This window comes from Amblyomma maculatum, chromosome 4 (assembly GCF_055883805.1).
Source record: "Amblyomma maculatum isolate TAMU_Amacu chromosome 4, ASM5588380v1, whole genome shotgun sequence".
In the NCBI taxonomy this organism is placed as follows: domain Eukaryota; kingdom Metazoa; phylum Arthropoda; class Arachnida; order Ixodida; family Ixodidae; genus Amblyomma; species Amblyomma maculatum.
The window spans coordinates 42,291,442-42,309,285 of NC_139347.1; the positions used below are offsets into that span (position 1 = coordinate 42,291,442).

Consider the following 17,844-nt stretch of genomic DNA (forward strand, 5'->3'; position numbering starts at 1 on the left):
AGCAGGTCGGGCAAGCACTAAGTGGCAATCTACTATTTTATTTCAAATTTATAGGGACAAATTTCATTTGACGTTTTCAGTTGCGCTGTTGCTGCTTTTAAAAGTTTTTTTTTTTTTCATCCCTCAGCCCCTCAGCAGTCAGCAACACTGAGCAGCTTCAGTTTGCCGCTTGCTAGCTTCTTGTCAGAGTTTTGTCAACGGAGTGGTAGTAGTCGTGAGACGCGGAATTTTCTAATATATTTTTTTTATAATATGTCGGACGACAAGAAGGTGCGTAGTATGAACAGGAGTCAGTTTATTCTGTTGTAAAGTTCAACGAACAGAGTGTATACTTTACCATACATTTCATTCGTTCGAGCGTGTTGCGGCACCCGTGTTTGAATTAGGCTTAGGGTGAAGTTCGCCGTGTTGATGTAATCGTAAGCCCGTGGCGTTTTCTTTTTCTTTCGCTGATGTTTTATTGAGCTAATGAGTCTTGCACTGTTCTCGTCGTTCTTTGTAATACGTAGTCACTGAATGCGGCATGACTTATTCACGGCCGTGTAGATTGGTTACCTAACATTTCGCGCTATTTCCCTTCTGCCAAATTTCAGGACGTGAAACCCGACAATGAACATATAAATCTAAAGGTTGTTGGCCAAGATGGAAGCGTTGTCCATTTTAAAATCAAGAAGCACACACCACTGCGGAAACTCATGACAACGTACTGCGATCGGGCGGTAAGTTGACGCTTTTCCTTATGAACCATAGCAAAGCGCCAGCGGTAGCCCTCTGCGCCGGTGTTCTCTTGCTGTTGCTTTAAATGCCTAGACTCCTGGTTTGTTACCGACGAAGAAAGTGCGTTTACGATCATATTTCTCCAAGGTAGTGGTTTCGTGGCGAAAGTTCACGAGCCGGTGTGTGCGCGAGCAAATCGTTCTGCCGGCCATGAACTGCCTTGCCGTGTGTAAGCGGCCCTTCTGAAGATTTTGCGAAGTTTCTTGCAAATTCGAGCACTTTGTTGCAGTGTTGAACTAGCATCCGCATTTACGTTCTCAGGCTATGAGAGACGTCGTAGTGGAGGGCTCCGGAAATTTCGACCACCTGTGGTTCTTTAACGTACACTGACATTGCACAGTACACGGACGCCGCTCCGAGGTTGATATCAACCACAGCCCACGCTGAAATATCCTCATATCTTATAGAAATTGGCAGTTATAAAGCGCTAGCCACATGAGGCGACAATTCGCCGGTGGGCTGTGGGCCGCTAAAGCATTGTCGCTCAGTTTCTGGGTTTTTATTGCGGAAGCAATACTACGCGCACTTTCAAGCCTTCGTGAGACCCGGCCGCAGTTACGTCTTACCCATGTGACGTCACATCCCACGTGACACACGGGCTGGCAGGAGCTGCCAACTTGGGTCTCTCGTTTCACATGGGACTGTTATGTCAGAATCGGCCTGCTAGGACCCTGGCATTCACGTTACCTCTATAGGACACTAAGGCACGTTCATATGTTCATATGGGTTGGTTAAAGCGGGGCTTTATATGTGGGCTGAGGAAGAAGAAAAAGAGAAGAACGCTCGGTCACCCGCAGCTAATGCTTTCGCTCAATATTTGGTTCAGCAGCTTTGAACCCTTGTGTAATTTTTATAAAATTTCGTGTGTCGCCCTGAAGCAGCTCGCGAGGCAGCCAATTGCACTCTGGGGTGCTCAGCTTCTGTTCTGGCCGTCGTCGGCTTTTTTTTTTTATTATTATTTTATTATTTTTTATTTTTTTTTGCTGGTGACGTTTGTTTTCCTATTCGGTTTGGGAAAACCTAAGAGATAATTCAGTGAAAGCTTGGTAGGGTAGTAAAAGAAAAAAAGAGGCTAGTGTGGCTAGATATTGTTAATTTTCGAAAGGAGCAGCAGAAAATCACTGCTTGTAATGCAAGTTGGCGTTTCAGTGTGTAGTAGCGCATCGCTGTGCTGTGACCCTTTAAAATGCGATGTGTTACAAGAAATTTTTGTTAGAAACAGGATATAGCGTAATTACACTCCCCTTGACCGAACGACGAGGCGGCGCTAACAGAGCAACACTGATAATACGCCTCTGTCGCTTAGCTCCGTTGCTCCGTGCGATGTGCACCGGCAGCAATGACAGGCGTTGGCGGCGTGCGATGGATGGCCAAGGGTTGTCGCCTCATGCGGTTACCGTTTAATGTGTAAGCTAACAAACTTAAAGCAGAACTGTTACGTGGTGCTATTGTGCTGCTGCTAAGTCAGTCATTTCTTTACTTTATGCTACTGCAGGGCTGAAGCAACCTTTTGTAATGTTTCACAAAGAATGGACATTACGCATTCCATTCAGTATAATATACAGGTACGAGTAGACAATGTAGTGTATTGTTGCGGTGTGCATAATGAAATTTTATTACAGTTTTCTTTGTGTAGTGAAGTTTCCCTATAACATAATACATTTGCAGTTAACTGGTGAACTAATAGTAGCTGCAACACTGGAGTCTACATCTTTGTTAATTATATATGAAAAAAATTGTTTGAGGGCATGACAGTGTATGTGTATACGGAGGGGAAGCTATAATACAAATGTTTAGAGGTCGTTTCATCTCCAGTACCTGGGATGTATTTGCATGAGACAAATTGAATATTTAAAGTGAGTGCAATGCTCTTGCCTTGCAACAGCAAAAGCTTGAACATCAATGGCAACTAGCTGTATGGCTGATGCCTCCCTTTCCTCTTTTTTTAACAAACTGGCAACTCTCAACAGGGCCTAAGCATCCAGAACGTGAGGTTCCGGTTTGATGGCCAGCCTATCAACGAGACAGACACACCAGCTGGCCTCGACATGGAGGATGACGACACCATTGATGTGTTCCAGCAGCAGACTGGTGGCGTGCACTGCACCACACAGACGGGGCACACACAGTGACAATTTTCAAATGGGCTGCTACATAGGCAGAATGGGATGCCCTGTCAACAGTTTTTTTGTACATAATTGAAACAAGTTAAAGAGGATTCAGCACTTGTGCAGCTTACTGTATTCACCAAGCAAGCTGCCATAGGTCTTATTTTTTATCTTATGTACAGTGCTGCCCAAATGTGGAGGCCTTTTTTATTTTTTGCCTGCTTTGTTTTCCTTCTGTGTGCTTTCTCCTCACATTTCCCTTTTGCCGTTCACCTGATTGTAAAACAAAAATCGACTGTCTTGTCGTCGCTGCCCTCTGTTGCAGTGCGTGCTTAATATTTTTGTTGTGCTTATGTCTGTGTCATCAATAAAAGAAAGTCCTCACCATATTGAAAGTTGAGTGCATGCATTGTTTCCTCTGTAAAATTAGCTGAAAGCACATCTAATATCTGTGTCTGCAGGCACACGGCTATGTGAAATGTTACTTCTTTATCCGGCACAGTTACTTAGGAGTTCAGCTGCTGATCCCAAGATTTTGGGATGCAAGCCTGGCTGCAGCAACTGCATTTCAATGAGGCAAATTGTAAGTACACCAGTGTGCTGTGCAGTCAAATAACTGCTGTTCCTATAAAAGTCTGCAGTACTCTGCCAAGCGAATTCAGACCTTGCTATGCAACCATTGAATCAGCTTTCATGTTTGCCTTTTAGACTACAGGTCCTAGACTACAGGACATTCCTAGTGATCAATTGGGCTGGAGGAAAGCCACCAATTTCAGGAGAACAGCAATGCATCAGAACGCACATAAACCAGATATGAAATGGCATCAGGACTCCATGAACCCTAGTGTTTAAACCTGAATATTGTCCCTGGAAACCAGTGTGCCTCTTCGTTGTTCTCAGCCATGACATTCATGGTGTCATCATGCACAGCTGCATTCACAATTTACATGTTCGAATGAACAGCTGTTGCTCTACATAAGCACGCTATGTATTACATTGAACATTTTGATATTCTGTGCCCTTTCTTTTCAATGAAAAGAATCAACACACCCCAAAATAAATACATACAGGTTTATCAAACATTTCTTAGGAAACTAAAATTTGGCACTAATACTTCTACCCCAAACAAAATGCAATTCTGATTTACTAATACAGTGGCGAACAACATGGTTGAAATTTGTGCCTCCATAGTAGTGTGCCTTGGCTTTTTAAGTGTTAAAGTTAGCTGGGTATGTGGTGTGTCTTCTTGTGCACTGTAGTCTGTTTTTATTGCGAAAGCAATACTACTATAGGTTTCGAGCCTTCAGCGTAGCACGGCGGTAGCCATGTCTTAACCGTGTGACGCTGTGACGTCACACCCCACGTGACACTAGGGTGAGAGCTGGGCTACCAACTCAAGTGGTCGGCGTAGCGCGGCGGTAGCCACGTCTTACCGTGACACTGTGACGTCGCACCCCACGTGACAAAAGCGAGAGATGGGCTCCCAACTCAAGCGGTCAGAGCCGTGGCTCAGTTGGCAGGAGCTGCCAACTTAGGTCTCTCGTTTCACATTGGACGGTTATGCCAGAATCAGCCTGCTAGGACCCTGGCATTCACATTACTCCTATAGGCCACTAAGGCATGTTCATATGGCTTGGTTAAAGCAGGGCTTTATATGTGGGCTGAGGAAGAAGAAAAAGAGAACGCTCGGTCACCCGCAGCTAATGTTTTCGCTCAATATTTGGTTCAGCAGCGTTGAACTCGTAATTTTTTTGCTATTCACTATGAACTAAACTGCCAACATGACCAAACTACAGTCTTGATCATACTTGGTATACTGACTATGTAGGGCATTACAAAGGCAAAATACAATTCACAATATATACATTTATTTACATGATACACTGCACCAAAATGTTCAGTCTATTCATCATCCGTCCGTTGCCTGACGTTCCTTCTGCTATGAGAGCCAGGCTTACGCTTTTTGAAAACTGAGCTTCCATTGTCTTCTTCAGATTCGAGGCTGCCCACAGTTTTTTCTAAAAACTTCACCTTTGTAGGGACGTCGTTTGGGACACTAATGACTACCTCTTCAACACCATCTTGCTTTTGAGGTAGCTGTAAATCTATCTGTGGTGTTACCCTGCGAAAAGAAAAAGCACTGTTATAGCATGAAAATGAACAAGGGTCTAGCTCTCAAAAAGGCAATGTGTATAAGTCTAGACCAAACAAGTGTGCTTTGGGGATAAAAAAGAATTGCCGGTTCTAAAGAATGAGTCTGCATCAATTTATTTACAATACCCCTAAGGGCCCTTGTGCGAGGGTATTACATGGGAGGGGGGACATAAGCACAAATGAAAAATACAGCACAATCACTCGAAAAAAAAAATGAAATGTCACTATTGTTATGCAATTATGCTCAAACTACACATTTATCAACAGGTGGCATACAATGTGCACAAACTAAGACTCACTTTTTCTAGACGTGACCGAAAATAAGTTAGACATTCATTGTGTTCATTTTTGTTCAGCCATTGTTTGAGGGGTTTGATAAGCTGCAGTTCAAAGATTTCACCTGACAGTTTCTATCTTGGTACAGAGAACATTAATAGAGTTCTTCCCCAGGAAGAATGACATCGGCCAATATTGGAAATGTGTTGGTAGTAACTGGTCATACAGTCGCCCATTATTGCAAGTGCACTACCAATAATGAAGGAGCCAATCAAGAAAATTGCAGGGGTGAACTTAAGTCTCCTTACATGCAAAAAATGTGAGTTCTGGGGCCTAAATTTTCTGTATGAGTTCGTTCTGCGTTTCGTTACTTTTTTGACATGTAACTCTTTTAAGTTGCCTTCTTTATCAGTTTCTATTTTTTGTCTGCTTTTTTGTATTCTTAGTTTCCATTTTAGTTGTTTTTGTGCTTCTATATTTTTGTTTTAACTTTTACTTACTGTACTTTTATTGTCAGTCTTATCTTTTTCCCTTTTCCTCAACACCCTCCGCCATCCTTATACTAGAGAAGAATTATAGTCACATTTGCAGAAAGTCAGCGCAGAGTAGTGGTTAGCGTGCTCAGTTGGGAAATGGAAGGTTGGAGTCCTGGCATGAACACAATTTCTTTTTCTGAAGTGTAACGCCCTTACACTAGACAAGAATTACGGACATATTCACAGGAAGTTTTTTTCTGAAGTGTAACGCCCTTACACTAGACAAGAATTACAGACATATTCACAGGAAGTCAATGTAGTGTTTAGCACGCTCGGCTGGGACGTGGAAGGATGGTGGTTTACATCAGTGTCACATCATGCGGACACGACCTGGTGACATGCACAGATGACAGGCTCTGATAACGCCACTCATGAAGCAAGAAAGGCTTTCACCTTAATACATTCAGCAATAGTCCAGTGTTATCCTTCTTCCTCCAAGATTGGCAGTACAATCAATAATGCCCCAGCCGATTGAATGGCTCGCCAAAATTGCAGGCATTTTGGCTACATTGGTCAGTACTGTCCAAGTATTGACAGCTTACCAACATTGAATATATACTGGCATATGTTGGTTAATATTGTCCCGTGAGTTGTGGTGGCTTGCCAACACGAAGTATGTACGCGTGTGCTGGCCAATATTGCCCAGCAAGTTATCCTGGCTTACCAACACTGCAGGCATTGTGGCAAATGGTCAATGTGATCATGCCAGTATTGATTTCTTGTCAGCATAGCATATATCTTGGCATAGATTAGTCTATAATGTCATGCCAATTGTGGTGGCTTGCCAACAATGTATACATTATGGACTACACTATTCGATATTGTCTCACCAGCTGCGATGGCGCAAACATTGCACCTATTTTGGCATTTAAAAGAGCATGGCTGTAGGCCAGTTGGAATACTTGCTTAGTATTCTCCTGTCACTACTGATGGCTTGTGAACTTAGAATATATCTTGCTATACATTGCTCAATATTGCTCTACCAGCCGTGATGGCTTACCAGCATTTCAGACTTTGTGGCACACACTGGTCAATACTGTCTCACCTGTATGGATGGCTATATATATTAGCACATATTGCTAAAAAATCTGCCACTCAAGGTGGCTTGCCAACATGTGTACATCACGGGCTATGCTGGCTGATACTGTCCTGGTTGCAATGGCTTGCTAATATTGACTTGAAGTATAGATGACTTGCCAATATCGAATATTTCTTAGCACATTTGACAATATCCACTAGTGATAGCATACTAGCACTGTGCACATCAGGGCATGTGCTGCTTAATACTGACCTGCTAGTTGCAATAGTTTCCCTACATTGTATGCATCATGGAATGCAGGTTTGGTTTATGAGGTATAATGTTCCAAAGCAACTCGGGCTGAGATGCCATAGTGGAGGGCTCCAGCATTTGGACTTCTTGGGGTTATTTACTGTGCACTGCAAATGCACAGCATATGGGCCCCTCCATAGTAGCATGTGTGATCGGCTCAATATTGGAAATTTATTGACTACACCAGTGGTCCAATGTTGCATATTTGCTACCAATAATGTTCATCCATGCGATAACAATGACCACTCTTGGACCAATGATTTACATGTTCCCCCCCTGTTGGCATTCAGCTGGTGAACAGCAGGCAATGACCTTGTGTATAGAATTGCTTGCCAACATTGCATACACAATAATATATACTGAGCAATATTGCCTGGCCATCTGCAATGTCTTGCCATTATTGTGCGGATCATGGCATACATTGGTAAATACTCTCCTGTCAGCATAGATGCCTTGCCGACATTGAATATATATTGGCATACATTGGTAAGCACCATCCCACCAGTCTCGGTGGCTTCCCAATAAGCAGTGGTGAAAAGGTCAACATTGCACATATCATGGCATACATTGGTCAGTATTGGTCCTGCCAGCATTGATGGCTTGTCAACATCAAATATATCTTGGCATGCATTAGCCAATATTATCCTGCCAGTCATGATGGCTTCCCAACATTGTGTATATCTGCAGTTACAGTGATCGATGACTTACATTGGTAAATATTGTCCTGCCAGTATAGCTTGCTTGTCGACATTGAATATATCTTGGCGTACATTGGTAAATATTGTCCCACCACTCTTAGTGGCTTTCCAACATTGTACAGTAAATACCACTTAAACGAACATCACTTAAATGAAGTATTCAGTTGTACGAACTTTATCAAATTTCCTCGCTGAAGCTCTATTAAACGCTATGCAGACACCCTTCATTTTAACGAATTTTAGTATTCCTCATTTCAGTTCTATGAACATTTTCAGCGGCATCATCCTGTGTCCCCCATGTCATACTCAGGGATGAAGCAGGCTCGAGCAATTTGGAGCAGCTTTGGGAGCAGTAGTGAAGCCATTTTGGAGCACCTTTGGAGCAACAAAACGAGCGTTTTGGAGCATTTGAATTACGTTTTAGAGCATGTTTCAAAAGTCAAATGCCTTTGATAATGGTAGTAGTAAGTGGTTTTATGGCATAAATAAAAATAATAATAAAGGAAGGAAAAGATTTTTGCCTGCCCCGGTATCTGCTATCGAAATGAACTGAAGCACCTGAACTGGGCGGTGGAAATAAAGGGATAGCAAGAAGAAATCAAAGAGGTGAGCAACAGGGAGGAAGGACAGTTTAGGATTAAAAGGTAAAGAAGTATAATACAATATTGTACATTCAGTTTTCTTTTTCTGAAGTACAAAATCTCCAATCTGATTCCTTTTTATACAATTTTAATGCCTTTCCAGTTTCGCACTCATCTCTGGCATGACAAACTGCCAAAGCATGCAAAGATGTATAACACAGGCCGACGACCTTAGCAAAATCTTGGAACAGAGTAGCAGCAAACGTAACGCTTGCTGGTGCTCTTCATAACTGAACATCTAGTCTGACCTAATGCATTTACCTATTTTGATTTGATAGATTCAAATGTCGAGTCTACCACTTCGATGCACTCTAGCAGCGATACTAACTTGGAATTCAGATTAATGGGCATGACATTTCTGCTCCCTATATTGTGCATATCTATTTTATTTTATTTATTTAGAATACACCTCAATGTCCACAGAAATGAGGCATTACATGATCCCTTTTGATCCTATGCCTGGGCTGATAAATTTCTGAACACATGGATATTTCGTCTGCCAAAAAGGCGCCTTCAGACCACAATAACACGCCTTGACAAGCTTGGCACCAGAGCCGCTCGATCGTCTTTTGCATTTGTAAATATGATGGAAGTCTACAGGAGTGGAAGCAGGCTCGGGCATTTTGGAGCAGCTCTGGGCTGCAGACAGATGGCATTGAAGGGTAGCCTTTCCATCCTACAGCTTCTTTACTTCACTGCCTCCTGCCAATAGTTTATCATTCTTTGCTTGAGCAATGCTGGGGCTCATTTTTAATATTTTGGTGATAGGCTTCATATGCCTTTACAACACTCTTGAGAAGCTTCCTAGTGAGTGACAACTTGGGCGTGCCAACCCATAATGCTTCAAGTATGGTTTTGTCTGCCATAGGCATGGCAAGCTTGCCACTGACAAAGAGGCTCGATGGTGAAGTACCTGCTTGGTTTCACAGCAGAACCATTAAAAATAACATGTGCAGTCTTGCAGTTGGACAAGTTTTCTTCTTTACGGCTCACAATAGTTTGCGCTACCTGCTTCACTAGCTGATTTCGCTTCTCTCCATCAGCGATTCAAAAGGCTGGGAGGAGGTGATACGTCACATGCACAGTACATTTTTTTCCCCGCAATTATCTCCAAACGCTGGTGGCTCACACTAAATTTACTAGTGAACAAATATTTATTATGCTCCATGCTTCCTTCCCTTGCAAAAAATCCAAGATACGTTATATCTTTACCGCTGATGCAATGACATTGTTCCCGTGTTCGGCTGAATTTGATGGCAAAACATCAAAACAGCCAGTTTGTAGCAGTTTTGGAGCAATATTGCATTTTGGAGCAGGGAAAGCAGTTTGGAGCAGAATGGAGCAATTGGAGCAGCACTTCCACCCCTGCATACTGAGCACTTCAACAAGCAAAACCCGCAATTTTTGTTGAATATTGGCACGATGAGAAGCACGTTTTACTATCACGTGATGCAAATTCGCTGTCATTTAGTTTTAAACTGTACTAGTTATCTAAACAAAGTTGTAGTCAAAGGAATCCATAGCTAGCTTTGCATGCTTAATTGGCTCCACAGCCATAACCAGCCATAGCCAGAGCTTCAGCCATACTGAGCCTTCTAGCACCAAGAATGGCATACGTATGCATGCAATAAACGTTAAAATTGGAAATCAGTCCATGGTTCCCGGACAAAAGCTTGCATGTTGCTTTCAAATCTGCATGCTTATACTTCCATGGAAACATTACCGCTTAAATCTAAACACTGTGACAAAGTATAGATTTTTATGCAAAGAAGTGAGCAGCTTGAGAAAGGATGATGCAGATCATACATATGGCTTCAAAGTTAGGTGATGCAAAAGGGTTCAACCAGGTTCAAAATTTTACACCACAGTAGAACCTGCACTGGAGAAATGTGAAAGCATGAATGCTGTTGCTGCTGTTGATGTAATACTGGATGCATCATCATTTATTTAGCTTTATTTCACTGTCCTTGCTTTATGCGTATTTTCTTAAAATTTTCCTCAGTGCCCTCAAGCATCCGTATGCAAGCCAAGGAGAATTATGGACACATTTAGAAGAAGTAAGTGTAAAGTACTGATTGACCTGCGGTTGGGACACAGAAGTCCTGACACGGACACAATCTTTCTTATTATTAATGATTATTGAGGACACGTTTGGTGACATGCTTTGGTGACAAGCTCTGATGACGCCACTCATGAGGCAAGAAATGCTGTTGAATTAAAAAAGCCTGCTTTCATTACCAGTATCGGACACCATGATTCACACTCTCGACACTATCATCAATTGAGATGTGGCTCTAGTTTGTTCGCTGTCACCATCATCAACAAAACTCTACATATTCATATGTGGATGATTGACAGTCATAGCATTAATATATTGACTTCACGTCAAGTGAATCCTAATAGAGACTGACATTGCGTCTTTCAACAGCCGCAGCTTGCGCTGCACGACTCATCATGCCACAGCCGGAGCTTCACTTTCTCACATAAATATTTCCTTATACGAATATTCCCACAGTTACCAAATATTTACACGTCTTCGATTTGTATTCAATTCAATTCAATCCTTTTGCTATGCTACTTGTGTTTGATTCATTTTTTTTTATACGCTGTATTCGACAGCAACTGATTTTGACAAACTAAAGCATGTAAATATCTAGCATTCAAAATGGTTCCCAGAAATCTGAGCATTTTGAGTACCTAGGATTTTTGATAATATATACAGTAATCTCCTGCTAAAAGCAGGCATTCAATAATGCTACCATTGTAACATGCATAATTTTGCCAGTGCTCCAATTCAGGTTTTCTAAGAAAAAATGTCTGATATGTGGCAAGGCATACCACAGCTATGCAAGGCAAAGAATGGTGCCACAAATTTTTGAAGGCTGTGCAGTTTCACAGTTGCAGTGTTCAAAGCTTTGCAAGTAAAACTGCTGGAAGTCTGCCAATGTGATGTATTCTGAATCAAAAACAGACCTCAGTGCTTTGTGAAAATGTTGGCTGACTGGAAGCTTCAGCCTGTTCGTCTTTTCAATGAAAATTCATTTCAAAAAAGTCTATTGAAATTTTTACAGATTTGTCATCTGAAAAACACATTCAAATGAAGTTTGTTCAAGAAGTAGCCTGATGCACCAAGATAGTAATATACAACGAACCATTGTAAAAATTACCCACTGCAGGACAACAAATCTTTAGCCGTGCTAGCTGCAAGGGGCACCGCAGCCATTAGCACGGGTAATCCCCTAAGGTAGTTTCAATTAAGAGAACAACTGCATACTGGCACACATCTGAAGGCACCCACACGGCTACAAAGAAAAGTTACACAGCTTCCTCAAGTTTTGCAGTTGAAGAAAAATTCACCCCCATCCAACATCAAACCCAACACAACCATCTGTTCTGGACGGTCACACTAGCTACTAAATTAGGACGGAAACAGTATATAATATTGAGGCCAAATTGTTTAAAAGCCCAGAGCTGAACCGGTAATAGCCCAATTACTTAGGAAAATTTCTGCATGTTTTTTTTTTTTGTTTGTTTGTTCAGTTCCTCTTCTTGCATCTTCATGTTTGATTTTTTTTACCGCCCCTACGTAATACCCTCATGACGGGCCTTTAAGGGTTTCTTGAAATAAAAAGACAATCACACTGGATTACAATGTACAGTTTTGTGATAGAAATGTTTCACCTCATTTAATATAATAATTGGTTCACAGGAAGAGAAAGGCGCAGTATCTGTCACATGCTCTGTGGACACCTAAACCGCGCTGTAAAGGAAGGGAGGAAGGTGGGATTGAAAGTGGAAAGAGAGAAAGAGGAGCCGTAGTGGAGGGCTACGGAGTAATTTTGACCACCTGGGGATTTTTAACGTGCACTGACATCGCACAGCACACGGACGCCACTTTCACCTCCATCGAAACGCAGCAGCCGTGGTCGGGTTCGAACCCGGGAACTCCGGCACAGTAGTCAGGCGTCTTACCACTGCACCACCCCGGCGGGGCTCATCTCATTTCTGCATGCTATGTAGGTACACTCACCCTCAGCTGGCTCCATTCCTATTTGTCTTTGGTTCTCCTTAGTTTTCTGGTTATGTATTTTTAGTGAATTTTTCATTGATTCAACATTTTATTGCAGCACAAATGAATTTTAAAATTTCTCACTTTGCGACCCCAATCGAGTTATATCTATGGGCAACATTGGGTGGTTGACACCACTGGATGCACTATTGTTTCTGTTCACTCTGCATTTCCTGCAGGACAAAATTTTGAGATTGCTCAAGAATTTTGAGAAGCCACTTTAAGTTAGGCAATCAAAACGGACACAATAGGTTCTATGGCTGTGTCAATGACATCGCTTGATATTTTGGAAAATGGTTGCTTGTATTGGAGAAGAAGGGCTAAAGAAATGTGACATGATTAAAAACTTGAAACATTATTAAATAACACAGAGGTGCCCTTTAATGTTGCCAACTTAAAAGAAACTATTTGGCCTACAGAAAGAATTGTGAGACTTACTTAGGTCTGACCTCTTGCCACTCTCCATATGGGTTTGCCCTGGGCATTGGTCCCATACCTGATTTGTGCTCCTGAAATAGACCATGAAGCAAGTAAGGGACACCAAACTGATCCATGCACAATGCTAAGAGCCAACACTGCCTAGTCACAGCTTTGGCCTTAATGTGACACAAAACCTAGCAATCAATAGCGTAAGTGATGACCAGATTAGAGGGCCCATTAAAGGCTATTTACTAAAATTATAAAATGCGCACGAGAAATAGGTATCCCATCGATCCTCTCTGCAGCGTAAAAATTTTTAAGCTTGCTTTATAAGCACCAAATATATGGGCGATTGAAAATGGTTCACCTCCTTTCCCTCTTCAAGTCAACCTACGCCGGCGTGCAAGAAAAAAAGAACAAAACAAGTTGCCATGGCGCCCCACCACGCCCCATCTTACCTGCCTATAACTCGGAGTGTCCAATGAGCGGGCACACCCGGCAGCCCCACTGATATCCGTGGGGAGGTTTGCGCATGGAGATGCGTCACCCTAATCGGTTGCAAGCGGTCGCCAGGAACACTTTTTAAAAATCATTTGCAAATTATTGGCTCCATGAAATGTTTTCAAATCTGGCTCGAATACTCTCAAAGACCGCCTCTATGAATTTTTTGCATTAAAATTTTACCACAAGAAGCATTTCAGGGGCCCTTTAACTTACATGACCTTCCCCTTGAGCATGTAGTACCCTCTCCTAATCAGTGCGCAATAAGGCTGCAACAGACACACATACTGCAATTAAATGTCAGCTCATCGTCTACCATCAAGGCTCAAGCAGGCTTAGTGCTTCAAAAAAGCTGAACTCACGTATTAAGTTGTTATTATTATGTCAGCTGTATTAAGCCGACAAAGACTGTCAGCTTAATACACTGGCTCAATAGGCTGTCATAAACTGTACGCGGTTTTGAGCACAGGGTAGCCTTTTCACACTCGTGCCTATGCCAGTATCTCCCACATTTCAAAAAATTAGCGAGTGCAAAATGCTACGCACATGCAGTTTTGCAAACTTACACCAGTGCATGCACAGATGCCCGCCTTGTATATGCTACTATAGTACCATTTGTGATAAAGATTCCAAAGCTCACATTCAGTTCAGCTTGTCTTTTTCAAAAAAATGTGGTTGAGTGCTTGCAAATCCCTATGTGCAATCAACTTGGGAAATTAAGTAAGCAATCACTCAAGTGAGACTCCCTTATAAAAGCACAGGCAGACACAAGCTCACCACTGGCTGAGATTTTTCACCTCTAAAACGAGGTTTAGATGCTCTGTGCCAAGACAGGACAGAGTTCATAAGCAATTAAAGAACAGAAATGAAAAATAATTGAAACATATTTTGAAGTTTTTTCCTGAATTTTAGTGTTTCTGTTGCAATAACATTAGCATTTTCAGCATTCCCTAGTTGGCTGGTCTGCACTAGCCTTTCATACCTCTGGCGCACCGTCGTCGTTGCCTCCCTCTTCCTGCTCCGAAAGCGGCACATAACCTGATGTTGGCTTTTCCCATGAAGATTCTGAAAAGCCACAATATTAAAATGCATAAAAAAACTGCTTTTCATAGCGAATGAACTGCAGATTCTTTTTTAACAATATCATTAAAGTATTTGCTCAGTCAACCCATTTCCACAAACGAATGCACACACCTCCAGTCTCCATGTTCCAGTAATAGGTGTCGCCTCCCTCAGTGACAGCTTCAAACCAAGTTATCACTTGCGATGTTGCTGCAAGTGAATTTTCCCGCTCTTTTTCTGTGGTTCTCTCCTTCAGCTTAGCCTCTTCAGCTTCATACCGAAGCTTGTCGAGTTTGGAACCTCCACTCTCAACATCTTTCTGATATGCTTGCAAAGCAGCCTGAAATGCACACGAATATTAGCTCAATGCTCAATAAGAGCAATATTTATTATTTCACACTTACTTGGTTTATTCCATCCATTATGTTTTCATAATTTTGCTGAGCTTTGTGCATTTTCTTTCCTTTTTTCATGATCTGAGGGCCAAGAGACCGTAGGTGGATAAGGAAAACTCACACACAAGAGCAATGCCACAGTACAGTCTTTGTACAGCAGCAACATTAAAACTCCTTACCTCTGTGATTCGTTTCTGTACATTGGCTTGGTGGTTTTTGCCCCTTTCATGAAAATCTATACTCTGTAAGAATAACGGTTTAAGAGAAAGAGTCAAGTAAAGAGCATCTGCAGAAAGGCTAATTTTCGGTGAGCATGAGGCACTCATGTATCACCAGTTATGCAGATATATATCAAGTAAACTCACTGCTTTGTTGTCGGCAAACCAGCACTTGCAAGCCTCACAGAACTTTTTTGGCTGTGACTTCCAGTAGTCGGCCCTGAAACCATTAAATGGAAATGAATGTGCCAGCTGTAGGTTACCTCTGGACCACACAACCTTGCAGCATGTGAAAGAATATGGCCACTGTTCTTCCAAATATGAACTCAGCATCTTTTTCCCCAATATCAACTACTTTCTACATGCCACTCTAAAAGAAAGTAAGCATATTAACAATGTAGTGGAACAGACAAGTTCTAGCATTTGTTCCGGGTAAACAACACTGTGGTACCAATATAGGTGACGGAAATAAGGGAACAACAGAAGTGGGTGATAAAAAAACTAGCCTTAGTGTTGAGTGACAGGGACATCTAAGCGAGCTGTGAGCAGCTGTGTAAGAAACTACAAATCACAAGAAACATCACAAGAAACTCCCAGTGGTGGAGCCACAAAAGCATTTTTCACCATGTATCGCTACCTTCAACAACTAACACCTTGTCTAGTTGCAGCCAAAGTTGTTGGCCTCCATCACAACAACTAGCAGGCAAATATAGTTCCAGCTTAACGTGAAGCCAAGAGAGAATGGCAGTGTACCATGAAGTCTGATGGGCTCTACTAATACAGACGAGAGGTGCTTTCATGAGTGGTACAGAAGCAGGAAATAGAGATGCAAAAGAACATGCAACATGCAACAGAAATGCATGTATCGCACCGATCTACAAGGTCAAGGAGGCAGAGGCCGGAAATCGGTGAGCTTAGCTGGCATCATCATACCGCTGCCCTCAGAGACTCGTTAGATAGATAGACTACACTTTAATGTCCAACGGATAAGGTGATCTACCCAACATGCAGGTTAGGGGGACAAAACTTTTAACTTGTACACTGCCCTCCTCAGCACACATTAAAGGGGAATGATGGGGCAGTGTTGTAGAGCTGTTCCTGCTTCTGGCAGCCAGATGACAAGGAGAGACCACAACCGACACACCCGTCTAGGCACATTTGGCCAGATTATGAAGGTACGATCATCATAATGCTAGAGTCAATAGTTTTTTGGATGCTATCTGATGTCACTGTCTTTCGTCGTATGAGTCTCTCCTTGTCCCAGTCAAAGTTTTTGCGCTAACTTCACCTACAATAACAGGGATTTCCGTATTTGGCTGCCAGACTTATCTTGTGCGATAACTACTGGCCTAATAGAGCGCGCACATCGATCACAAGGTAGCATTGCGGTCTATGCTCCTAAAGATGTAGTTTAACATTCTGAAATTAAGAGAGAAATGTCTGTCGTCTGCGAGTAGTGTTGTAGCGAACGCGGCTGCTGGACGAAGAAGCGATCGGAAGCCCGGCAATTTGTTTTAAATACTGCCGTCTAATCCATGCGGTGTTTGAGTTAGAGAAACTATGGCTTTTCGTTCGCATTTCAGTTTTAACATGCAGACAGAACAGCATACTCAAGGAACCGCACAACTTTGCCCATACGCCGAGGCAAGCTGCCGGTCGACAACCAGTCGTTTTTTGCTGCTCAGTCATCCTTTCCGAAATCTGTAGCATCTGGCACCACAATATTTCATTAACTGCCAGGGAAATGCAAATGTTAAAATATACCTCAAAGAACGTAGAGCCCAACATGCTGCACGCGACGATTATAAATTTCGAGCGGAGCAAGAAGTGGCTTCGTTTCACAACAGATCAACAATCCCTAAAACACGCTTTTCAAACATTTAGAATCATGACGCTAAGGCAAAGTCACGTAATTTACGCAAAACAGTGAAAACGTTTGTGCGAAAACGTTCGCTCAGCGCTTGTCACAAACATGCCGATCATTACATTCGTTTCATAGAGACTAAAAACACGTCATGCATCACAAGAAACTACTGGATCAAAAGCAGTGGAATGACTTACATTGTGATGTATATGATTATTAACTAGTCCGTATTTGTTTAACTTAAAACAACCCACAACATCACAAGCATCCAACTGCAGAAAAGTTGGATTGGATTGCTTTGCATTGACCTGGATCTGCTTGGATCGTTTTACACATTTATTTCAAGAGGGGTTTCGGTTTCGTTTCTGTCCATTACAGGGGTTACTGCGGCTGAAAACAGGGAAGAACTAAATTGTCCATAAACAGCCAGCACTACTACAATTACATTACAATAATGTCACGTTGTTTCCTTGCAAGTAAGCTCCACAAGTTCCCATCATAGGGCTTCCAAACAAACCAGACATGGTCTTAATTTTAGGCTGAAATTTCCGAACTGCACTAATCCATGCATGAACAGGTCATAGGTCTGTCAAATTTCCGCTTGCGGTACGAGACAGAAAAATATAGCACTTTCATTTCCACAGCATCACCAGCCGCAACAGTAAAAACATAAAAGGTCGTCAGGAAATGCACGGCACCACAAACATCGTTAAACTGCCAGGTCTTCCGCAAACTACAACAAATTTGTTTCTGGCAAACCTTCTAACAAACGAGCCCAAATGTGGCATTGGACTA

General features: G+C 42.2%; 2 protein-coding genes across 2 annotated transcripts; one reads left to right on the forward strand and one right to left on the reverse strand.

The window, feature by feature from the left end:
* The first annotated feature begins 117 nt into the window (after window positions 1-117).
* Sumo (Small ubiquitin like modifier) lies at window positions 118-3,280 on the forward strand. The gene is made up of 3 exons (XM_084601211.1): window positions 118-270; window positions 594-719; window positions 2,748-3,280. The coding sequence occupies exons 1-3, from the start codon at window positions 253-255 to the stop codon at window positions 2,907-2,909; spliced, it is 306 nt and encodes a 101-aa protein (XP_084457337.1). The 5' UTR covers window positions 118-252; the 3' UTR covers window positions 2,910-3,280.
* Window positions 3,281-4,737: 1,457 nt separating this feature from the next.
* LOC146190839 (WW domain-binding protein 4) lies at window positions 4,738-16,987 on the reverse strand (the record flags this gene model as incomplete). Its single annotated transcript, XM_084601218.1, has 8 exons — window positions 4,738-5,007; window positions 13,028-13,098; window positions 14,493-14,575; window positions 14,705-14,912; window positions 14,977-15,048; window positions 15,147-15,209; window positions 15,333-15,405; window positions 16,950-16,987. Coding segments are annotated over 8 exons (828 nt in total), but the record flags the coding sequence as incomplete, so codon positions are not given.
* Window positions 16,988-17,844: the final 857 nt, after the last annotated feature.

Excerpts from the sequence above, each read along its gene's own strand:
- Sumo (XM_084601211.1), top strand. Across the intron at positions 720-2,747 it reads CAACGTACTGCGATCGGGCG|GGCCTAAGCATCCAGAACGT; the intron begins GTAAGTTGACGC and ends AACTCTCAACAG.